The sequence below is a fragment of the Rhopalosiphum padi genome, chromosome 1 (genome assembly GCF_020882245.1).
Source record: "Rhopalosiphum padi isolate XX-2018 chromosome 1, ASM2088224v1, whole genome shotgun sequence".
Lineage (NCBI taxonomy): Eukaryota > Metazoa > Arthropoda > Insecta > Hemiptera > Aphididae > Rhopalosiphum > Rhopalosiphum padi.
The window spans coordinates 57,877,373-57,901,285 of record NC_083597.1 but is presented as its reverse complement, the minus strand read 5'-3'; the positions used below and the strand labels follow the sequence as shown (position 1 = coordinate 57,901,285).

General features: G+C 25.5%; 1 protein-coding gene across 3 annotated transcripts; it reads left to right on the top strand.

Moving 5' to 3' along the window:
- The first annotated feature begins 1,510 nt into the window (after positions 1 to 1,510).
- LOC132916929 (protein Fer3-like) lies at positions 1,511 to 22,717 on the top strand. Of its 3 annotated transcripts, XM_060977400.1 has the most exons (5): positions 1,511 to 1,667; positions 2,224 to 2,306; positions 12,010 to 12,249; positions 12,768 to 12,934; positions 20,192 to 22,717. In XM_060977400.1, the coding sequence occupies exons 3-5, from the start codon at positions 12,184 to 12,186 to the stop codon at positions 20,565 to 20,567; spliced, it is 609 nt and encodes a 202-aa protein (XP_060833383.1). In that variant the 5' UTR covers positions 1,511 to 1,667; positions 2,224 to 2,306; positions 12,010 to 12,183; the 3' UTR covers positions 20,568 to 22,717. The 3 variants fall into 3 exon arrangements, with proteins under 3 accessions (XP_060833383.1, XP_060833373.1, XP_060833392.1); XM_060977390.1 differs by lacking the exon at positions 2,224 to 2,306 and having other exon boundaries at positions 1,512 to 1,667; XM_060977409.1 differs by lacking the exon at positions 2,224 to 2,306 and having other exon boundaries at positions 1,512 to 1,943.
- Positions 22,718 to 23,913: the final 1,196 nt, after the last annotated feature.

Sequence of the window (23,913 nt, the reverse complement as noted above, 5' to 3'; positions counted from 1 at the left end):
GTTTTAGTGGACAACAGCACTGGAAAGTGCGGGTTTATGGATCATGACACAAGATTAATATCGAAGCCCGAACTGTAGATATGTATAATTGGGCCAAGGAATTTGAACTCGCTCTATTCCACACTTCCATAGTCCCGATGTTCGGTGGTAAAATACGGGTGGAAGCATTGACACAGTTATATACGTCCGTGACCATGGTACATATTATTGTACTTACTTGACTATTAAAATATGAATATGATATTATTGTTACACACGGTCACGGGAACTGAACTGTAACGAAATCGCGATTTAACAGACTTGGTGGAAAATAACGGTGTAATAGTAGGCATCAAAAAGGGATAGAATTCAATGTATTTCACATATTATGAGATGGATATGCATAAAATTTACGAAAAAACCGTATTAAAATATATTTTGCAGCCATAACTTTACAAGCGACGTATTGCGTCGTCATAGTTACAGCTTAAGCGTATTACGTTACATATTAAATTATTATTTATTAATATATTAATATTATTATTACTACGATCGACACTCACCCATACAACGAAAACACACGACTTGAAGAATACCTTTGCACTCGTAGGCGTTTGCGACTATAAACAATCGTCGGTTAACACTGGTGCTCGTTGCCCGACGAACAGAAATATTTATACGGTTTTACGCGACCGTGCGCGGTGGGGACGGGACTATGCGTACGGTTCGGGTGGACTGGTTGCACGTTCCCCACTGCCAATTGCCTGTGACCTACGTAGGACGGCAAACGATAAGTAAACAAAACGAACGATCGGTGCAGCGGAAAGGAAATCGAACGCGTAACGCGTGAACACTAATTAATAGCGATTATTAAAAAAAAACGCTGTTGTTTATTGCGCACTGCGGCAATCGTCGATTGCACGGACCCGGACGGCCGCCGCGTGTCGGTGTTGTTAACAACGATTATAATAACAAACACCAATTAAACACGCGTTTAAAACGGGACGATTCTACGTCCGAAGTCCAACAGTAACAATTGTACTGCAGTATGACGATCGCGACACGTTTATCGTGTGGAGATATCGTCATCGTTGTCGTTATTCAGACTAAATGGAACAATACGCACGAGAATTAATAGTATTTTCGTCAAAAATACCGTGACCGACTTACACAAACTGGGAATGTAAAAAAATCGGTATAGACCCGACGAGTACCGAGCAGCGACCACCACGTCCTGACTCCTGACGTATAGACGTATAGTGACGTCTTCTTATTAATTAAAATTTGATATTATATAAATTCGATCGTTTCCCTTACGATTGATAATAAGCGTGATAAGAAGCACGAAAAATTGCGTAAGCCTGGAACGGCGACAGTGTAGGCAGCTGAAAATCAAAAATGCCGCCATACTTAAGAGCACAGAATAGACGATATTTTCATATATTCTGTGGTAACTGGTAAGAAATAAGAATATTAAGCTCTGCGACAGGATATCGGTCTTATAGTAATTTACTGATTTCTCCTATGGGCTATGGCCTATATACTTTTATATAATATGTATGTTACCCTTTATAATAATTAACTTAATAATTATAAAAAAAAAATCTAATGTATATATAGTTCAAATCAGTTCAGTTGTGGACGCATGCAGATGACAAGTCTGCGGGAATGGAACACATCTTAATCACGTAAATTTTACTTCTGTAATAATTTAGAATATATTTTATGCAGCATTCGTCAAAGGGCAAATGTCTGCCGTAGTGGATCCGATTCAAAACATTTTTCATGAAAACCAGATAACAATTAAATTAACGTATAATATATAAGTGCGCAAATAGTATCATGTAATTTACACGAACCTATATTTATAGTGAAATCGACGTTTTCTCCAATGGTACATAAAGTCAGTTCGAAGTATTAATTTATGTCTACTTGATCAATTAAATATAGAATTGAATATGACCGTATGTACTATTATAATTATATATTTATATAATATTATTAAATGTTTTGTTTTCTTAGATTTCTACAATAATAAGACATTAAGTCAATAAGACATATGTATTTAAGGGCAGGTACATAAAATATACATATTTTTTTGGAAAAAAATATTTTTCATAGCGTCATGCCGAATATAGAGAATTATATTTAATAACCGTTTGAATGTTTAAAAAAATAATGTATATTGTGCATTTATGTAAAGTTTCACATTACCATATTACATGTTTGTTATACAATTTGTAGGGCTCTTCAAACAATAATGGAAATAATGAGCTTGCAACTAGATAAATCAAAAATTGTATATTGTAATTCAAGTTATGTACTATGTAAGTACTCATTTTAAATTAATAAAAAAAATTACTTGCATACCCGGATATTTCCATTAAATTTTAATGAGCCATTTTATTTTATCAAATGGTTACGTAGCATAATACTGTTTGAAATGGTATAACAATCGGGATTTCTAACTTGAATTAATTCTAATTACCTTTTTAGATAAAAAAAATATATAAATACGAATAATCTGATGATTTATGTATACTCATAGCTGCAGTAATAAAATGTTATATAATATGTAATTACTAATTAGTATTTAGCTAGTATTACCCTGCAGTAGCGGAATATCGGAATTTTCCACGGTAGGCCGCGGTTAATAGTAAACAAGCTGTTATTTATTAATTATTTATAATCAATAATTAGAGGTATAATTGCTTGGCTGTAGAGAAAAGTATTTTGAATAATATTAATATTGACACTGTTAAATATTAGTGATTTATTTGTAGGAACCCGAATTTGTATGTAAAAAATGTTGTTGAATATGCACAAATTGATTGTACACACAACAATTTAAAAAAACTGTTATGTAAAATAGATTTATAGGTACTTAAAACATTTTATATTATAGTCTATAGTGCATATCTTAGAATAAATTTCTTCAGATGACAAATAATTCTTCAATGCTAACATAGTTTACTTGTTACTTTTCCACTTTATTCTCTACACATTTCATTAAAATTGCAGAATACCTTGAGTTTTTTGATAATATTTACGACAGTTTAAGTTTAGAAATTTTTTATCTCTTTTGTATCAATTATAGTCAACAATTTGAACCAACACAGGAGTTTTTTTTAAGATTAGCACCTACTATTTATATTTGTGGAATGATGTTTTTTGATGATGGTTAGTGTTATGCATGGAAAATTGAAAGCATTATTGCAATTTCATCTTGTATTCATTTATCATCCCTCAATTATATTTAAATGATTTTTGAACAAGTTGAATAGTCCTTACATCTTTCATTAAATATATTGACTTTATCAGTTCTTACCGGAATATAAAGCTTCATCAAACTAAAGCCAAATAAAAAATTAATTAATTTTGTAAATCAGAACAAAACTTAAAAAATGCAAATTGTATGTATTTATGTATAAATATGGGATTTATAGTTATTTTTACTCAAATATGCAAAAAACAAATGTATAAATAGTTTTGACATGTAATAAAACGTTGACATTTAAAAAAAAAATTATTTTAGGTGAATTGAAGAAAAAAATTGCATTTGCATAAAAATCCAGACTTTATTTTTCTGATATAAAACTACATGCTAATACATTGTTTTTCAATTTAATATTGTATTTTGTTTTTATTATGTGCAAAATATAAGTTATTTTGTTATGTAAATACTAAATATTAATTTTAAAGCAACATATTATATACAATTTAAAAAAAAATATTTATTTATATTTTATACCCTAAAAAAAAATCATTAAATAAATCAAGGGTGAAACAAATTTGAGGGTCTGTCAAACAGTTTTCCCGGACCAATTTTATTTTATTATTCACTACTGAAATGGACATGGTACAACTTAAAATAAGTTAATATACAAATTAAACATAATAAAATAAATTGTTATCAATTGTAAATATTTAAGGTATTAAAAAAAATTAAAATTAAAATTTTTTCTACAACACTATTATATAATATATATATATAAAGATCGTAAACATTAAACTATATTAATATCATAAATTTTAATATTATAAACTTGGTACAGTCTTGATTCTTAAACTTATACAACAAAGTTTATAAAACTTAATTTGATTGATTTTAAATCTCTGTTGTTGGCTATATGCCTCTATTTTATCCCTAAAACAATGTAAGTTGGTGTGTTTAAAGTTTTGTGAGTTTTCAAAAATCAAGTTTCTGTAGTTAGTTGTGTTTTTTTAAACATTTCCTACAAGTATTTTTGTAACTTGTTTACTTGTAAATAATAAAACAATACAATACTAGAATACTATTTCTATTTCAACTATATGTAAAAAAATAACGTAAATAATCATTTAAAAAATTTTATATTACACGAATTAAAACATATTATATTTGCAAAGGAAAGAGTAGGTTTAAGGTTATAATGTATTAAATTACTCATTACCTAACTATTGCGCATTTCCATTATTCCATTATTAGTATTTAATATACTCGTTGGATATAACGATTGTGATGAAAGTAACAAACGTGTTATTTGTGATGTTTACGCTTATTCTATATATCCTTTTACTATTTACTAAATTATTATGTATATTATAATTTTTAAAGGAATAATTGCACCATTTCATGGCATGACAGGTGCATGGTATTCTATAAACACGCGCGTGCGTATAACTTAATATCAAGTGCAGTATAATAATAATCAGTACAATCTAATAATTAGGCCCTGACCTACCATCGTTGAGTTTTTTTGTTTCTTAAATGAATTATTTATTCTGCGGCGTAGGTAATAGCAATTTTCGATAACATGTATTAACATATATACGTATGGTTTCATATTTCACATAATGCTTATGTAAAATTGATTTTTTGTACAAAAATTATAAAATTACTTATATTACCTAGTAAGCCAATAGTAAAGTACTATAATGTATTATTAAAACTACTAAAGTTTTATAGATAAAGAAAACTATTTATTACCTAACTTAAATTATTTAGTTATATCAGGCTTATATATTATGGTATGAATGTATAATATACGCATATAGTTAGTAGCGTATCTAGACACTTTTTTAGAGGTAGTCGGGTAGATCATAAAAAAATGTTTTGTTGTGGGTGGTATTTTGGTACTAAAGATAAATACCACTCATCAAAAAAAAGTTGAGGGGGAGGGGAAATTAAAAAAAGCTTAAAATAGTTAAAACGTAAATTTACTATAATATATAGGTAACAGCTAGGTGTTAGTACTAGAACAGAATAGATTAATACTATACTAGCATGGAATGTTATTGCTAATAATTGAAAGTAAAAAAAGAAATAATATATAATAATTAAAAACATTATAACTAGCGATACAAAAACTATTGATGCATAATTAGAGGTTTTCAGACTGCGCCGCGTGCCTGCGTCACACAATTTTTCGTATCCCTGACTATAATAAAATAATTTGTTGCAAAAGGGATTCTTATTTGAAAAACATAAGTTTATATCTTCACGGGATATTGCTTAAATAGCACGAAAAATCTCAAAAACATTATAATGTTAATAATTTAAATAATTAAATTAATAATTTTTAAGTAAGATAAAAAATAAAAATTCCAAAAATCAGATTTTGAACAACTGCATTATTGAAGAAGAAGAAAAGAGGGTGAGAATATACTTAGTGAATTAGGTATCATGTTTATGACATGATTACATAAATACTCTACTAGTATACTACCCATTTTGTTGTTTTTTATACATTTAAACGACTAGGCTATCTCTATTATTATACACTTACTATACTTAGTGATTTAGCCTATCTTGTTTGTTGTTATTTGTTTCAGGGTTTTATCGATTTCCATCGAATGTTTGATGAGTTTTACTTTATGAATAAAAAATGTTCTTATAATTTTATATTTTTAATATATATGTATTAAGGAAGTTATCTATAAATTCAATAACCTACATTTGACAAATATAAGTAAAACTCCTTACTTTCTTAATTTTATTACTGTACAGTGTAGTGTATATGAGTTACAATTGTATATGTAGCTATACAAATATCTTCAGATATTATAGATCTCCTATATATAATATGTATATATCATCGCCATGATCTACAATAAATTATCATTCGATATTCAATCTTTATCATTTCAAAATTTAAAACCAATAATAGAACACCAATAATCAACACTGTTCCTCATATGTTTTTTAATTCCTCTTACTTTATACTTAAAAAGTATACATGTTAAATTGATAACTTTGTTATAATAATAATATGCTATTATATTTTATATGTAATTTAAATTGCATCAACATAGGTACTACGCAATATACTATAAAAATATAAACACTGAGCTGGTTTATTATTATTTTTTTATGACCATAATCCATTTACCATTATTAATAAAGTATTACTATTATCTAATTTATGTTTAATTATTAATTGGGATGTGTTAACTCATTTATGTACCATGAATCATGATGTAATAACCATCATTAATATTTTGCACGTGATTATTTACGCATAACACCAGCTGTCATTGATTTAACAACGCATTTGTAAAGTAAATAGCCACGGATCCATTTAATGTTTACATATACGGAATTATAAAATCATAATATTTACCTATTGTCTATCACGTGTTTATACATCAAAGCATAAAGGTACTTTCAAGTTGAAGTTTAAACAGCTTAATTTACATCACGATAAATCACGCAAAAAACAAAATTATAGATTTTATCAGTATAGGTACATATCAAAACTGATAGGTAATTTATAAATCGTACAAAAATTATAAACAACAATTATCAAGAATTATACAAAATATTTATAAATAAAAATACTTAAAGGTGCTTACACTATTTCAATTTCAACAAACTATATAAAACTGTTATTTATATTGTATAACACTAAAACAGTAATAGTCGGAGATGATAATGCATTTCTAGTCACTCAAAAGTGGTTATTGTTATTTGTTGCACATTCTTTTCACGAATTTATTTTGAATTATAAATGAAGATATATATGTGAATGTATTTTTTTTTAAATGGTTTTTTCTATTAAAGACACTTTTTTGTGGAAATAATACTCAAAAAGTTAGACGCAGACACGCAGTATGTCTAACAAATAATTATTAGAAAAAAAATTAAAAGAATTTTTCGAAAGGTTATTCAAGTTTTAATTATTTTCAAGTGTAAAAATGTAAGATAATTACTAATTATAGAAAACTATAAAGAAAACTGTTGAAAACCTTTGAAGAAATTTCAGTGATTTACTTCTAATATATTATAATATATAGGTAGGTAGGTACCATTAATTAATTAGTAATTAATATAACTTACTTTATGAGTGATTAATAGTTATTTTTGATTTATACTTACAAATTAAAATGTTTTATATGTACGATGTACCCGTCATATAACAACCAAACAAATCAAATAATTATGATTTATTATAAAATACAGTTAGTATTCTACAATTATACATGAATATAAATTATATAATTGAATTATTATTATTTATCATTTTTATTTTCGACAAATCAATTTAGTTAAAGCATAAAACAATTCCATTCATTTTATTGACTCATGTCTTATAACAGTTATAACCTACATAGTTTAAATGTTTAAAAAATATTTATAAATAAAAATGTATATCTATTTTTTTAACAAAAAGCGTCAATAACCATTTAGATATTGAAATTGTATATTTATCATCAATATTCTAATAAATTGTTTTCAATAAAAATAATTAGATACATATTAAATGTTTAAAAAACAATATGTATATCGTATATATATATATAAGTATTAAGTATAATACAATATACTTGTCTACCGGAAATATTATATTTAAGAACCAAGTACATATAGTAAAAAGTTTTAATTATATTTTTATATATTTACTCAAATAGGTATACTCTATACTTTGAGCTTTAAATATGTGTTGTTTAATAATGAAATACTAAGTAAAAGTAATATAAAATATAAAGATACTATAAAAATATCGTCGAGGCGTAAACAGTAGTCGTCGACGTCATAAATATTTATTATTTTTGTATGGGCATATAACAATCGTTATACGCTCAACTAAATATTATAATAAGCATTGAGATCACGGTGCATTGCATTATTTTAATAAAATTAATAAAGGCAACACAATATAACAAATAACAATAGACCGTGTAAATTGGCAAGAGGGGAATTAATAACTTCAAGCGTGATATTGTTATAGTTATATATGAAATCATTTAGCTATGGTAACAAACAAGTGAACGGTTAACATTATTTATATATACAAATATGAAATATATTAATATTTCATTAGAATATGAATATTTTTAATTCAATTTTAGTTAAATTCAAAACGTTTACTGGGACTTACGAAAGTTGGTTAATTAAATATTTTAAGTACTATTAACATAAAATATATGAACAAAATGATACTTGTGGCATGCGTTTATGAGTTATAAATGACTACACATTATGACATTAATCATTAATATATTCTAAAAATTTTCGAAACTCATAAAGAATTAGAATTCCGATTCTAGTTATTTTTATATATAAAATAATATCCATAATTCCGTAAAAAACATATGAAGGGACACTGTAATACACTTGATAGAAACAATAAATGAAAAGGATACGGCAGATGCTACTGGAGTCAACTAGGGGTGTAATGCTAATCGTATATCATAACACGCGGTTAAACGGAGGGCTACAGTGTTATTGAACAAATCAAAATATGTAGGGAGGCTTAGCGCGAATACCCTCATTTAGCAAAATATTTATTAAACTTGACATGCGTTTCGACACACGACTGATGCCGTAACAAATTAAATAATTTGCTAGCGCTTAATATATTATTTTATATATATACAGAATTAAAAGAAGGATTTGTATATTATATAACTCATACATCATAAGTCATTATAATGTCTACTGCTGTCATCGTAGTAAACGAAATTACTTTTTTCGCAAAATATATCGATCAGTTTCATTGTTTATATGTTAGCTAAAAATATTTGACATTTAGGATATCTATAATAAAACATTGTGTTTTTCAACATTTTTTTTTTATAAAAACAGTATAAAAAGTTTAATTTTAAGTTCAACTACCAGCCTGCAAATTGAAATATTTATTATAATTTTTTTCACTCGCACAAGGTATAGTAAAGCATTATTATATCTAAGTTTGAGTCTTAATATTTTTTAAAACGCTTTCTATATTTTTTTAAATTTTTATGATTGTGTTATATTTTTTTATACTTTAATACTTTTTGAATGAAAAATATCTTCATATTCTTAAGAAGAAATTTTTTCAATGAAATCGAATATTAATCAAATATTTAAATAGATAAATAAAATGATTCTACTTTGGAATATAAAATTACAAATGTATGTTGTCAATAAAAAAAAAACTTAAAAAAATAGAAGTATAAAAATATTATTTTTATTTAAAAAAAAGTAATAGGGTTAAAAAAAATTCTTATTACTATAGATATACGTACTTTATTATAGGGTACTCGATAGCCGATACTAACCTTCTTGTCTAGGATCTGCAAACATTTTTTAAATATTACCCCTTCACTCTTTATTATTAGACAAAAAACCTAAATAATTTCTATAATAAACAATTTTTTAATACAACTTATAATAGGTAATATTCTTATTTATAGACTAACATCTAGATTTTAGAAGTTTAAAAACAGATTATCAATTTAAATAGCTGATAGTAATCTCGATAATCGTAGTAGCTATAGAGGTAGATTAAACAATTGTCCGCTCCTAAAATAAAAAAAAATCACTTCCGTACAAAAAAAAATTCCTGAATATTATACATTTATATTTTATGTACCTACTTTTTTCTTTTTTTTTATATAAATAAAATTTTAAAAATAAATTAGGCAAGTGGATACCGATTTGCTGTACATTAGGTATCGAGTGGTTTACTATTATGTTAGATGTGTTAAATTTGAATTCAATAGTATATCAGTGTATACGGCAAACGATTCTGAGTGGAAACGATCTGTCAGCCTATATCAAAACTCATAAGTATATTTCATGATATATTTTTTTTATGTTGCTAAAATAAAATATGTATGTATATATTTGTACCATAATATTATTTTAATGTTATTAACTTTTGAGTCATTACCACCTTACCATATAAAAATGTGAGATTAAGTTCATACAGGTAGGTATAATATATTAAAATGAATCTACATATTTTTAAATTTTTGTTCAATTTAATTATTTATTTATGAATAATATAGAAAAAGTTTTAAGGTAACCACCTCATTACAAAACAATTATTTTAATAATAATATTGAATTTGCGTAAATAATATGTCCGTTTTTCATTCATTTTTTGTTTATTTATTCCGATTATCAAAAAAAAAGTTTATGATTTTGATCTCTATAGTATAAACTAGATACAATTTTCTATCAAAAACCATTCCTAAAGTTGAAAATCGAAGCTTTTTTCGACTACTTATCGCGCATACACACACATAAAACATAACTTTGTAAAATCGGTAGGTACCATTCATCATTTAGAATCTAAAATTTTCGGATTTTAATATATTTAATAATAACACGATAAATATATGTATACATCATATACGTTGGTAATTATAAATTTGTTATAACACTTATAGAATTCTTCATAGTTAGATAGTTTTTAGATGTGTTTTTTCCCGATTTGATTCTTGTAAATTCTGAATTCATTGATGATATCTTAATAATCTAATAGGTAATAATGAAATGATGTTATGTCACATTCTATGTTTATTAAGTATGTCTAATTTATTTATTTTTTTTTGCTTGCAATTTAGTTGGCCTTTAAATTTTTTATTTGCTTGAAACAGGAAAACGAACATTTGATACTAATGAATTATTAACTAGTGTAGAGACAGACATTCGAAGGGCAATTTCATTACTTGATAGTATACTTACAACATTATAGATCTACTCTGGGCATGTTCATAAATTACCCATTACCCGCAATAGTATGTATAATAGTAATAACATTTCCTTTTCATTAAAACATGTCATTTGGTGTTAATAAAAATTAAGTAGGTACTAGGTAATTCATTTATAAATTCAGTTTTTCTAATAAAAAAGTGTTTTTGTCTATATGGTAGATACAACATAATTAAAATTCTTTAATCTTTATTTCAGTCTTTAAAGTTTAAATTTGATAATTGATATTGTAATTGCATATGCTTTTCGTTTATTTTATTAAGGACAAAGAGAACTATATTATAGAGTGCAACAATTTTTCTTTGTTAAGTAAATTCGTCAAATTCATGAAAACGTGTAAGCTATTTTATAGTTAAAAATTCATGACATACATAATTTTAATACATATTAGGTTTAAAAAATTAATTAGAAATTCATCATAAGTATATAATATTATATTATATTATGGAATATTAATATAAGTATAATTTTTTAAAATTAATTAAACAAGTTTTTTTAGTTTACAAACCTGTGGTGGACTGTGTACTGAGTGTCAGCAAACTGCGAGGTATAAAACCCTCCATTTGCAATTTTAACGAAATTGATTATTCCTACGTAAAATGACAGTTTCAGTTTTGTTGTATCTATTTCAAAAATTATTAGTCATAGAAACTTGAAATATATCACGGTTACTTAAGTTATCATTTTTTATGGTCTATGAAATTTTCAAAATATTTAGATTAAATTTAAGCTATTTTTAACCTTTTTTAATATATAAAAAATTTGATGTATTTTTAATCTTAAATAATTAATTTATAAAGTTAATATCTAAACCACAATTAATAATAAAGTATTTGTTAAAATTTTTTTAAAGAATTTATTGTCATAACAAAAATCTTCTTTTTATACCTATATTTTTTTTTAAATGTACTTATTTATATTGTATACAGTAGGTTAATATAGATATGTTATATGTATTAAAGTCTAAAATGCACCAAAAACGTAATATTGTACGTAATTTTATTATTATTATTATTATCAAAAACTCAAGTAATGCATTTAGTTGGAATTTTTTATGATTTTATACAGAATTATACAAAATAATATTTCAATATAGTAAGAGCCAAGAGGGTTGAAACGGACCAACATCTGCTTGCGTCACCATTGGCTGATCTGATGGACCAATATAAAGCTTTTACAAAAGGGGAAATACGCCCCCGGTAAACTCGATATACTTTCTCTCATATTCAAAAGCACTGCACAATGATGAGCAACGGATTCGCGACTACGGGTCATACACCCACTTGGGATTCAAGTTTGACGAACACAGTAAGTAGACAATTCTTAACAAATATCTAGAATAATTAATGTATTATTGCAGCTGTTAATGCGAAAAAAATATTTTTAAAGCTTTTCCAGGTTAAATTTTTTTGTATAAAATTTTAAAAGGTACCGTCATTAGTTATTATATATCATATATGCTGACTTATATGTCTTGATTTAAAGCAAGAACGTCGAATTCAGCTCTTTTCATATTATGTAAACAATTTATTATTATTTCTTTTTAATCTCAATAAGTTTTTAAAAATTTTTATAAATTATGTGCCCCCTATACTTATGCTTATTTGCGAGATTTTTCATATTTATTAAGGATAGATTCCTATTTTGCTTAATGTCTTAATAATGTAATAATATAGTAATAATAATAAAACCTGCTTATAAATTTCGTAGGTAATTTAATACCTGGTCTAGCTAAATTAATAAAAATATTTATAACATTGTAATTTATTATTACAATAATATACTATATATTATATTTGTATATAATAAATATTACACATTAACAGGATAGTCAAAGTTACGATGAATGTTGGCCGGATGCTCACCTGTATCATCATCATCATCATTTACACCACCACCATATTCACCAACACTCTTCTACAGTATCTCAAATGTGGCCAAACCCGCACAACCATGCTCAGCAACAAAGTATAACTCAAAATGCAATACCCAGGTAATACATATACATCATTATTAATCTATAATATATACTATATAGTACCGTATGTACGAGTACCTACCTATTTTTTATGTTAATTTTATGGCAAAATATAGTATTTTTATTTATGTATGTAATGCATAATTATGATTGATATAATGATTTAGATTTAAAAATAAAACTAGGTGAATTTATTGAATTAAGTATATAGCGCTATGAGACTATCCCTCTTTCTCAAATATGCTCTATACCAGGGGTCGGGAACCTTTTCGTAGGAAAGAGCCATTTTTTCAAAAATTACAAAACTATGATATCCAGGGAGCCGCACAGGTTTGAACAACCATTTTTTTTTAATTGTGGTGTATAAATTATTACTTTATTAGTACAATATATATTAGAATAAAGATAGTATTATTATTTCATTGAGAAAATGGTAGGCAATAAAAACATAATAATACGTCTTAAATTTAGAAAATATAGAAAAACTCTATTTATCACTATAATAACGCAAATATAATATAATTTATATTTTACGGATCTAGATTGATAATTATCCAAAGAGCCGCAAGTTTCCGACCTCTGCTCTATACGAAAAACAGTTGCATACGAACTGAGTCCCAATAAAACCTTTTAGAACGAATTGAATCCTGAGTTGTTTCAAGATATATACTAATTGAGTCCATGTTTTAATACTGAGTCCCATCATACGTTTAAAAAAGATCATCTTATTACAGTTACTACTGTCTTTAGCAAAAAAATGCTACAGGTATGGTTAAAAAATGTTTTTTTTAATTTTTTTAAATATTTTATAATATAATAATATGTGGCTATAATATAATTTAAATAATTTAAATGCTACTTGTGTATAATTAATAAATGAATACAGGTGATGATAAAATTATATTTTAATATATTGGTAAAAATGTATATTATGATATAAACATTACATTATATATATTCAAATCATATTACATATTTTCTTTGATTACAACAGTTTGTTCTTCGATTTATTTTTAATACAATTTCTTGTATTAATAATATGAGTACCTACTTCTAAGTTCTAATTTTTGATATATGTTTCACATAGTACAATGTACAACAAAACGTTTATAAATTGATAAATGTTTGGATAGGCATAGGCTGAATAAAACATAACATTAAATTATAAATTAATTAATTAAAAGATTCACAACTATTATAGTGGTCCTCACTAGACACTAATAAAAATTATATGAACGATATCACGTAGTTTTCTCCATATACGATATACATATATTATGGTTGGTTTTATATTTTACTCAAAATAATCCTCAGATTCAATTAGTATACAATGTTTACAGTACGTAACATAGCAAATTTACACTCAGCAGATCATCATATAGCTCCGTTAGTTAAACAATAAGAGTGAATCGAATTATTATGAAACTTAATGGTAAGAAAATTATCTGTGATTGTATGTTAGTATTTTACGATAGTTTAATTTTTTAGCAAGTTATGCATATATAATATAGCATAAATTAAAAATACTCAGAAATCACTTAAAAATAATAAAATTGAATAATCGTAAAAAATAAGATACAAACACAGATAATATTCTTACCATCAAGTGTCATAATAAATTAATTCAATCTAATTTTTAAACTAACGGAGCTAAACGTGATCTGCTGAGCGTAAATTTGCTATGTTGCGCACTTGCAGAACGGAGACAACACATGCGGGTGTTGTGTCCTCTTAAACTAAAGAATTATTTCAAAGGCACAGTTTTTAATGAGGTTTAATAAGAGTGGCATCAAAACTTTACCTAAGACACCAAAGTTATAACATATAAGTATGTGTCTTATAAAAATACGTACCTATATAGGTATTAAATATTTTAATATTTATAATCTTGAACAGATGATACATTAAATAAAAGTATGTAAGTAAATTAGGTATGGACTATATGTGGATATTTGACTTTCGTATGTATACATGTTTAAAGATAAATCCATTGTTCCATTCATGGATCAAACATTTTTATTTGATTATTTTAATTAGCAATTATCACTATAATTTGTTTTTTAATATTTTGACTATGAATCATATTCAATAGGTACCTACTTGAAATTAACTGCTTATTAAAAATCAAACAAATAAAACGATAGAAACACAAGTGTGTATCAATATGAGATATGACTATATAATTAAATTACATAAGTAAGATAAAAAGAGAACCACGTGCTCTTTAGTGATAATTGTATGTACCTATACTTCTATAATCTATTATGTTATAGTTTATTATATTATATCTTATATCTGTAATTATTTGATACTTCTATATTTCTTCTATATAATTATAATACAAATTTATAATTTGTAAGTATATAACACATTGGTAGAATTTAATAAATTAAAAACCTGCATATGTATATAAATAATTCATGTGCATATATATTAAATGGCCATACGATTTCTATAGACTAGTCACTAGTACCTACTGTACATAACAGGTAAGTTTCTACATAAGTATAATAGGTACTGTTTTTTTTTTGTAGGTAAGTATACCTGCATTCGCACTATTTTTGCGTTTATATTATAATAAACCTATATACTACACTTATTGATACAGTATCTATCTATACTAATACTCAATAGGCTGTGCATTAACGAATTAAAAGTTAAAATTAAGTTAAAACGTTGAGTTAATTTTAATTAAGTTAATTAACTCGTTACTTTTTTATCAAATTAACTTTTAACTTAATAAGTTACTTTTTTTTAAGAATAACACGTTAATTTCAAGTTAATTTTATTCAAAAGTATCTAAATAAGTTAATTTTCGTCTGAAGAATAATGAAAGAATAATTCAAAACTTTAGGATTAATACTAATTACATTTATAATTGACAAAATTTGTCAATTATTTTGTACTCGTAGTTAAAAATTTATAAAATATTAAATTTTCATTGCTAAAATTTGAACATTGAATACTAGGCTCTTCGCTTATTAATATTTTATTAAGTTCTATGAAAATGTATATTTAAATAAAAAATAATGATTTCAAATATTTTATATCTATATTATTATAATTTACAACACACAATGATATTTATAAAAAAAACATTTAAATTCATTTTAAGCTCTCATGCCTTTTTATAAGTATTACTAATAGTAAAATAAATAATTATAATAACAATATAAATATATGATAAAATAAATTTAGTAATATTGACTGTCTATACAGTCTACACACAGAATTGTTATTTGTATGATGCAATAATTTATTATTGTATTTAAATTTTACACACAAATTACAGTGACTCATTTAATGCCGACGCGGTACTTATAACAGTTGATTTCAACTGAACAGTGAACAATAAAGCGGTTGCCTACTTCTAGTCTTCTAGATTCTGAATTTTTTTATAGAAATTTGAAATTAAAAATTGGATAAAATTAGATATTTAAATAAACATAACTATTTTGATTATTTTGTTATAGTTCAAAAACAATTTGAAGCCATTATATCTTTACTTACATAAAACATTATTATACCATTCACTGAATTCACTCTGTTTTACAGTGTAAGGCGATATTAACTCAAATAACAATAATACATTGTATAAATATTATATTATTATAATAATTAAATATTAATGATTTATGATATAATAAATGCAAGATTCGACAAAAATCAAACCAATTTACCTTATTACTATATTATAATAGGAAAATAAATTTCTATAGTAGTATATTTAGTAATATAGGCTGACAAATCATCCGTCTTCGCTTAGAATATTTTTTCGTGTGTAATGATTAACACATACAATAAATAAAAGTGATTTACTTAATGAAGAGGTACTCAAAAGACGTCTGAAACACGATTGAGCATAAAACATATTTTTTGTGATACGATTGAGCAAAATTGTCAGCGTATCAAAGGAAATTAAAATACAAAAGAAAACCTACACGATTGAGCATAAAAATCTCTGCAACATTGCCATTTTCAATTTTGAACTGTATTATACAAAAATATTTATTAAAATAATTATAATAATTCAAAATATAACATACCAAAAAAATTACTTGATTTCATATAGTCAATATGTAATATACCAGATACCTAGTCACATTATAATAGTATTTAAATCTGTTTGATAATAATAGTAATAAATTAAGTTGGTATACCTTGGTATCTGTTTCCAAGTTGACTTAAATATATTAATAAAGATTCTATATTCTTACGATTTATATATTAGTCGAAAGCTTGAATATTAAATAATAAGAATATGTAATAAATTACAAAATGTTGGCAACGTGAATGTGGGCATCAACATCGCATAAAATATTATATGCTCAATCGTGTTGCTAAAAAGGTATATGTGCTATAGTTTTATGCTCAATTGTGTCTTAACGTTTTAAAGAGTCAAATGTAAAAAATTCCAGAAATAATTTCTTAATATTCGGGAAAAACAAAAAAAAAAATTAAGGAATAACAGAAATTTCTATGTACTTACGTTAAATCAGTTGTTGACAAATTTATTTCTTTATATTATTATAAATAAAAAATAAATGACCATATAAATGATCATTAAATGTATATATTAGTACTTTATACACATGTTATAAATTTCAAAACATACAAAGACTATTTTGAAACAATTTATAGGCAGATACAATTTTTATTTTATTTTGTGAAATAAATAATTACATGTTGTATCAAAATTTTTGAAAAAGTATTAATATACATTAATATAAATTCACAAACGATTATTAAATGCGTTTAAAGTTAAAATGTTTAAAAAAAACTTCGTTAAAATCGCAAAAATTAAAAAATTATTTTGTAGTTAAAAATGTATAATAATATTTTCAATGGTTATAATTAATTTAAAAATTAATATTATCACTACATATCTCATACTGGAACAAAAAAATAAATCTATATAATATTATAAATTACTTATATTTGTTTAAATATACACACCATTATATTTTGGTTGTCGGTTCTAGGTCACTTTGTACCGTCGAGCATTAAAAGTACGAAACGCAGACACTTTGTACTATTATATACATACAATATACAATACCTACTGGCTACTATACAAATATTGTATTGTTATTTCTTAATTGTGTATGTTTAAATAACTATAGACTATACACTATAGTATGTATACTTCTTATTGTTAAAAATACTTTTTTTTTCAACAATATAATATATTGAGTACATATATTTCACAAATAATTTAGGTACATAAAATACAACATAAGTATTATTGTCATTTTATCAATATTTTTGTTAGGGTTTTTAAAATCTAATGAAGAACTGATTATTTAGACTTGTCACTTGTAGTTAATATAGTATATTTTATAACGTTTGTAATTTACTTTATATTTTATATTTAATTCTTATTTCTTACGTTATATATACTTATTACTTATTATAGGTATAAAACTAAACTAATTATTAATAACTTAGTATAAACTTTATGTATATAATAGTACAGTGTCCGCATTCTTTAACTTAAATTTTATCTGACCGTACAAAGTGTCTGTGTTCTGTAATGTACCTCTTAACCCTATACCGTACAAAGTGTCCGCGTTATGCAGTTTAGACAACGAGCCGTACAAAATAACCGCTTATATTATTTTTATTTTTTTTATAGATATTTTAAGTTCAAATTTGAACAAAATGTCATACTTGAACCATACTTACTATATGTTCATTATTTTGATAAAATTAAAAATCATTATTCGTGGTTTCGCGGAAACTTAAAATTTTTAATTTTTATGTATATTATGATTTTATCTTTATTTAAAAAATATCTAGATTAATTTTAAAATATCATCTATTTATACCATAAACGTGTTCACTGTTATAAGTAAAGTAGTATTTACAGTTTACACAAAAGTTAATTATCCGATAATATAATATATGGTATAGGTAAATATATAATATATATCATTATAATAATTAATAATTAAGTATTAATAATAATAAATGCAATGTTTTTTCAAGAATTTATTCAACATGTCGAAATATACTAATAGTAAAACAAACTAGGTACCTACTTTAATAAATATATCAAAAACCTTATCTTTAAATGTATACTTAATACCTATAAAGGCTGACTGAGTGACAGACTGAGTCTTCGCTCAGAATCATTTTTCGTATACAATGATGATATATTATTGAATTCAAATTTAATATACATTCATCAAATTGACATTCGATATAGTTTAGGAGTTAAGTTTTCATCATTTTCTTCTTATAGTTGGTAAAATATCAAAACTTAGTAATTCATAGAATTTTTTTTAACTTTTTTTGAAATAGTTTATCTATTTATTTCAACTGTTGATAATTCAACATATATTTCAAAAGAAAGTATTATTAAAGATACTTAAAAATTATTAAAAGTAGAAATTTAAATAAAATATTAATAAATATTCGTAATTCGTGCATTTTTTTTTCATAGTCATTTAAGTATTAATTAGTAATATTATTTCATTTTAATTATTGTTATTAATATAATAATATAAAAATATCAAGTGATCAGTAGACTTTAATTTTACTTTTTGAAAACAAAAAAACTAATTTCCCATTAAAATCCATATTTTAAGAATAGGTGATGCGTTGAAGACAAAATAAAAGTTTAGATATTGTAGTATTCTATTATTGTGCAGTCATTATTTTTATTTACTTATATTTTCCTATAACATTCGTTTTTATAAAATTAATTTTAGATTTTTATTAAAATTTAAAAAATTACAAATTACAAAGCTATACTTTATACTTGTATATAAACTATATTTATAGTTAAATAAATAGTTAAATTATAATTATCAAAAATAGAGATTTGTATAAAATTAGTGTTGTTTTTTAATAAAAAATAAGTATTTATGTTTGGTTATTTTAATGAATATTTTGAATGATCCCAACTATTGATATTTTTCCCTTCATTATTTTTCATAAAAATTTTAATTTGTAACCGAAAAAGGAGTCCATCAGGATCATATTTAAAAAAAAAATAATAAACAATTATGTTTTTTTTTATATATTATGATGATTACTATAGTATAGGGATTCGGAATACCGCTAAATATACATATTTTCAATAGAGAATAACATAAAATGATCATATATTCATGTACCTATATTGGCTATATTATATATATATAAGGTTTTATTGAATGAAATGTCGCATATACGCGCGGCTTCGGCCATGTTGTATTGTTGTCGAAAATCGATTCGGACGAGTCGTTATTGTTTTATTATATTATATTTATACGTTTGTTGTTTCAGAGGCGGCGGCGGAGGAAGTTCGCAAAAGTCGTCATCAATGGCGTCGTCGAAGAAAATCCGTCGGCGGGTGGCCACGCTGGCGCAACGGCGCGCGGCCAACATACGCGAGCGCAGGCGCATGTACAACCTGAACGAGGCGTTCGACAAGCTCCGGCGCAAAGTGCCCACGTTCGCGTACGAAAAGCGGCTGTCCCGGATCGAAACGCTCAGGCTGGCCATCACGTACATCGGGTTCATGACCGAGCTGCTGCAGTCGACCCCGTCGCCCGGCGCAGGCGGCGACGCGGTACAGTCACCCGCGTCCGCGGCGTACGCTCTGCCGCCCCAACACCACGACATACCCTACGCGCCGTACTCGCTGATTCCGCCCGTCTAAACTGCGGATGTGTAGGTGCTCCCCTCCGCGGCACGCAATATCCGCGAGCTGCATATTCTGTGCAATATATATATATACATATCTATCTAATAATATAATTTATACATATTGTACAAGCCGACCGCCGTGTAAGGAATCTGCGATTGTTCGTATACCGATGTCTGCAGCGAGCGCGAAATCGATCTGAACCTATTGCCGACGTATATTATATTGTTTTAAGTTGTTTGACGTTATCGCTTCCCAAATCATCGACCTCTTCCTCTATAGTTGTACGAGATTACGGGAACGACAAAATGAGTCTCAAAAATATCAATATTATAATATACGTTTTTCGATACTCAGAAAAAATAAACATAAAACATTATTATTATAACTATATATATATATATATATATAGGTAATAGTTTTTGTATCGAAATCTGGATTTAAAAACTTCCTCCCCCTGTGTATATAATAGGTTTACATTATATAATTATATATTACCATATTAGTATAATATTATTAGTATTCAAAATATTCGCGATTACGCGGACCCACTTTATATACATTTATAAATTATTGTAAAATATGATTTGTATTATTTTTGTTATTATAATTATAAAGGTTAACGTATATGACAAAATAAAACCGTTTAAAGTTATTCTGAAAATTTAAGATTCTTAACGAATTGACGAATGTGTATTCGTTTTTTAATGATGCATGTTTTTTTTATTGTCTGTCAAAACATTAAGAGTATAGTAAAAATTATTCGATCTTTGATCTTCAACTTTGAGGATAGAAGAAGGAGGGTGAAAAAATGGCAATATTTTTCAAAATAATCAAGAAAAACTTTATATAAAATTAAAAACTATGGAAAACTAAAAATATATTTTACGCAAAATCATTATAATTTATAGATTTAAACGTATTTTGTAATTTTGTGGTTTTTCAAAAATGAATAATAGGACATTAGACATTTTTGATTTATGATGATAAAATTATCCTGTTAAACATCTTGGTAATTTAATTAAAGGTTACTGATCTGCAGTCGTTAGTACGGCTATGGTATTCTAAAAATATAAAAATACGACCAACGAATGTCGATTAGGTACTATTTTTTTTTTATTGACATATTATGTAAATTCTAATTTTGATAAAAAAAATTTTCAAAGTCCTATTTATCAATGACCTTTAGTACAAAGTATTTATAGTTTATACTCGTATATTAGAAACCTAGACTTTCCAATAGAACGACGTATTATATAGTTTATTACCAGGTTTTCAATATTGCCATGGGTCATGGTCCATTAATTGTATTTTTGTCCTGTTTCGAGATATCTACATGGGCGTAACTAAGATTTAATAGTTACAGTGGCTTGAGTCCTAGAAAACAAAAGTTAAAAATAACTTAAAAGCTAATTGAGGCTAAAAAGTAAAACCTTATAGGGGGCTAAGCCCCCTAGACCCCCCCCTAGTTACGCCGATGGATACCTACAGTTGTTTTTACATGATACACTCTAATAAGTCTGAAATAAGATTATAAATTTTACTCATGGCATTGATGTCTTATAAAATTGGAAAATCGATCTTAAATCTCAACATAACAATTAAAGTTTGTCAATGGACGATGAATATTATTGTATTTTCTTATATAGGTAGGTACTATATTATTTCACTATACTGTCTATACTTATATTAGCCATTAGGTATTATTTATACGAGTTATATAAGTAAAAGTACCTACTTAAATGTTTGACATTTAAAGTATTCAAATCGGTTTTGTTTTGGTTTAATTTAGAAAGTTAGTTTATTGTCCACTTCTATGTTATTATTTTAATAAGAAAATAAAATACCTAGAATTCCTACTTTAAAATGTATATAATTTTAAAAGGGTCAAAGGAATGTTTTAAAAATTAATCTCTAATACAGTAAATATATTTTATCTATGGTAATTACTAATTACATTTACATTAGGTAGATTACTAATTATAAATTATAATGAGGAAAAAATACAATAAATTATTTTAATTAATTTCTCAATCAAGAGTGATTTCAATCCGGGTTGTAACAATTTGTAACTGTATAAACAACTGGTAAGGTTAGATTATGCATATTTTTTTATACGTTTTCTGCAACCAATATATTAAGTTGAACGCTGTTGATTATTAATAAATTGTTGTTGTTGTTGTTTGTATTACACCGTTGTGATTTTAACACTGCGAAATAAAAACTATTAGTTAATTTATCAGCCATGAAATGTATTCCAAATTCCTTATAAAATTTGATAATTGAAAAGAGAAGGAGAAATTACCAATTAGCCACTTATACATGTAACATGGAGGTTGTTTAAAATCGAATTCTAATATGATGTAAATCAACATAATACTACTGTCATGAATCATGACTCAAGATAATTAATTACTGCAATTTACAAGTAAAAGAAAAGGAATCATGTATTAAAGGTAGTAGGTACCTAACTGGATCATGTGAATTAGGTAAAAACAAAGTAATTGGGGTTCAGCATATTTTCCTGGACATATATAATTATCTATATGCCTAATTTGACATTTGTAATTAATAACAAATTAATTTTAGATTCTAAACGGAGTGATGAATGTATTGATTTTACAATTATAATTATGTGTACTTTTATTTTTATTTTTGTGTCTGACATCACGTTTTGGAGTAGTAAATAGTAATAGTCCGTTAATTTTTGACTTCAGCCCCTCTCTGAAAAGGAAAATGAATCTAGTTGGTACTTTGGGGGTCAAAAGTAAAAACCCTAAAAAAAGGAACAGAAAAACGGGAATTTTTACGCATAACCAGTTTTTGACAAAATCGATTAAATTTTTAAGCTATTCATAAACAATTGAAATTTTCGATTTTTCTAGTTTTTTTTTAAATTCTAATAATAAAATTTGGCATTCCAAAAAATCTTTAAAATTTAATAGAAGTTTTATTATAAGTTGTACTTATCGTAATACAAAAAAATCAAAAATCGTTAGTCACAATTTTTGTTTATACGCATTTAAAGTTCAAATGTTTACAAAATATGTCAAAATCGTGAAAAATTGCAAGGAATTTTGAAGTTGAAAATTCATAACATTTTTGTGATTTATGCTTAAGGTTAAAAACCCCAATACAAGGTTCTCCATAATTTTTTTGTTCAGATAACTGTACAAAAAATTCAAGCGTCAATATAGAAAAAATTTTAAGAGCGTATGAAATTTATTTTTTACGAAATCTCGTAAAATAACGATATATCCTAAAACGATTTAAAATATTTGTTGTTATTCAAAAAGTACAAGTCGTAGAAACTTGAAACTTTCACCAGTAGTTGATAAAAATAAATTACTTGTATCAAAAA

What these genes read in the sequence shown, in the direction of transcription:
- LOC132916929 (XM_060977400.1), top strand. Translation starts at nt 12,184, where the DNA reads ATGATGAGCAACGGATTCGCGACTACGGGTCATACACCCACTTGGGAT. An exon ending in ATTCAAGTTTGACGAACACA is followed by an intron (nt 12,250 to 12,767) that starts GTAAGTAGACAA and finishes ACACATTAACAG; the next exon opens with GATAGTCAAAGTTACGATGA. An exon ending in ACTCAAAATGCAATACCCAG is followed by an intron (nt 12,935 to 20,191) that starts GTAATACATATA and finishes TTGTTGTTTCAG; the next exon opens with AGGCGGCGGCGGAGGAAGTT.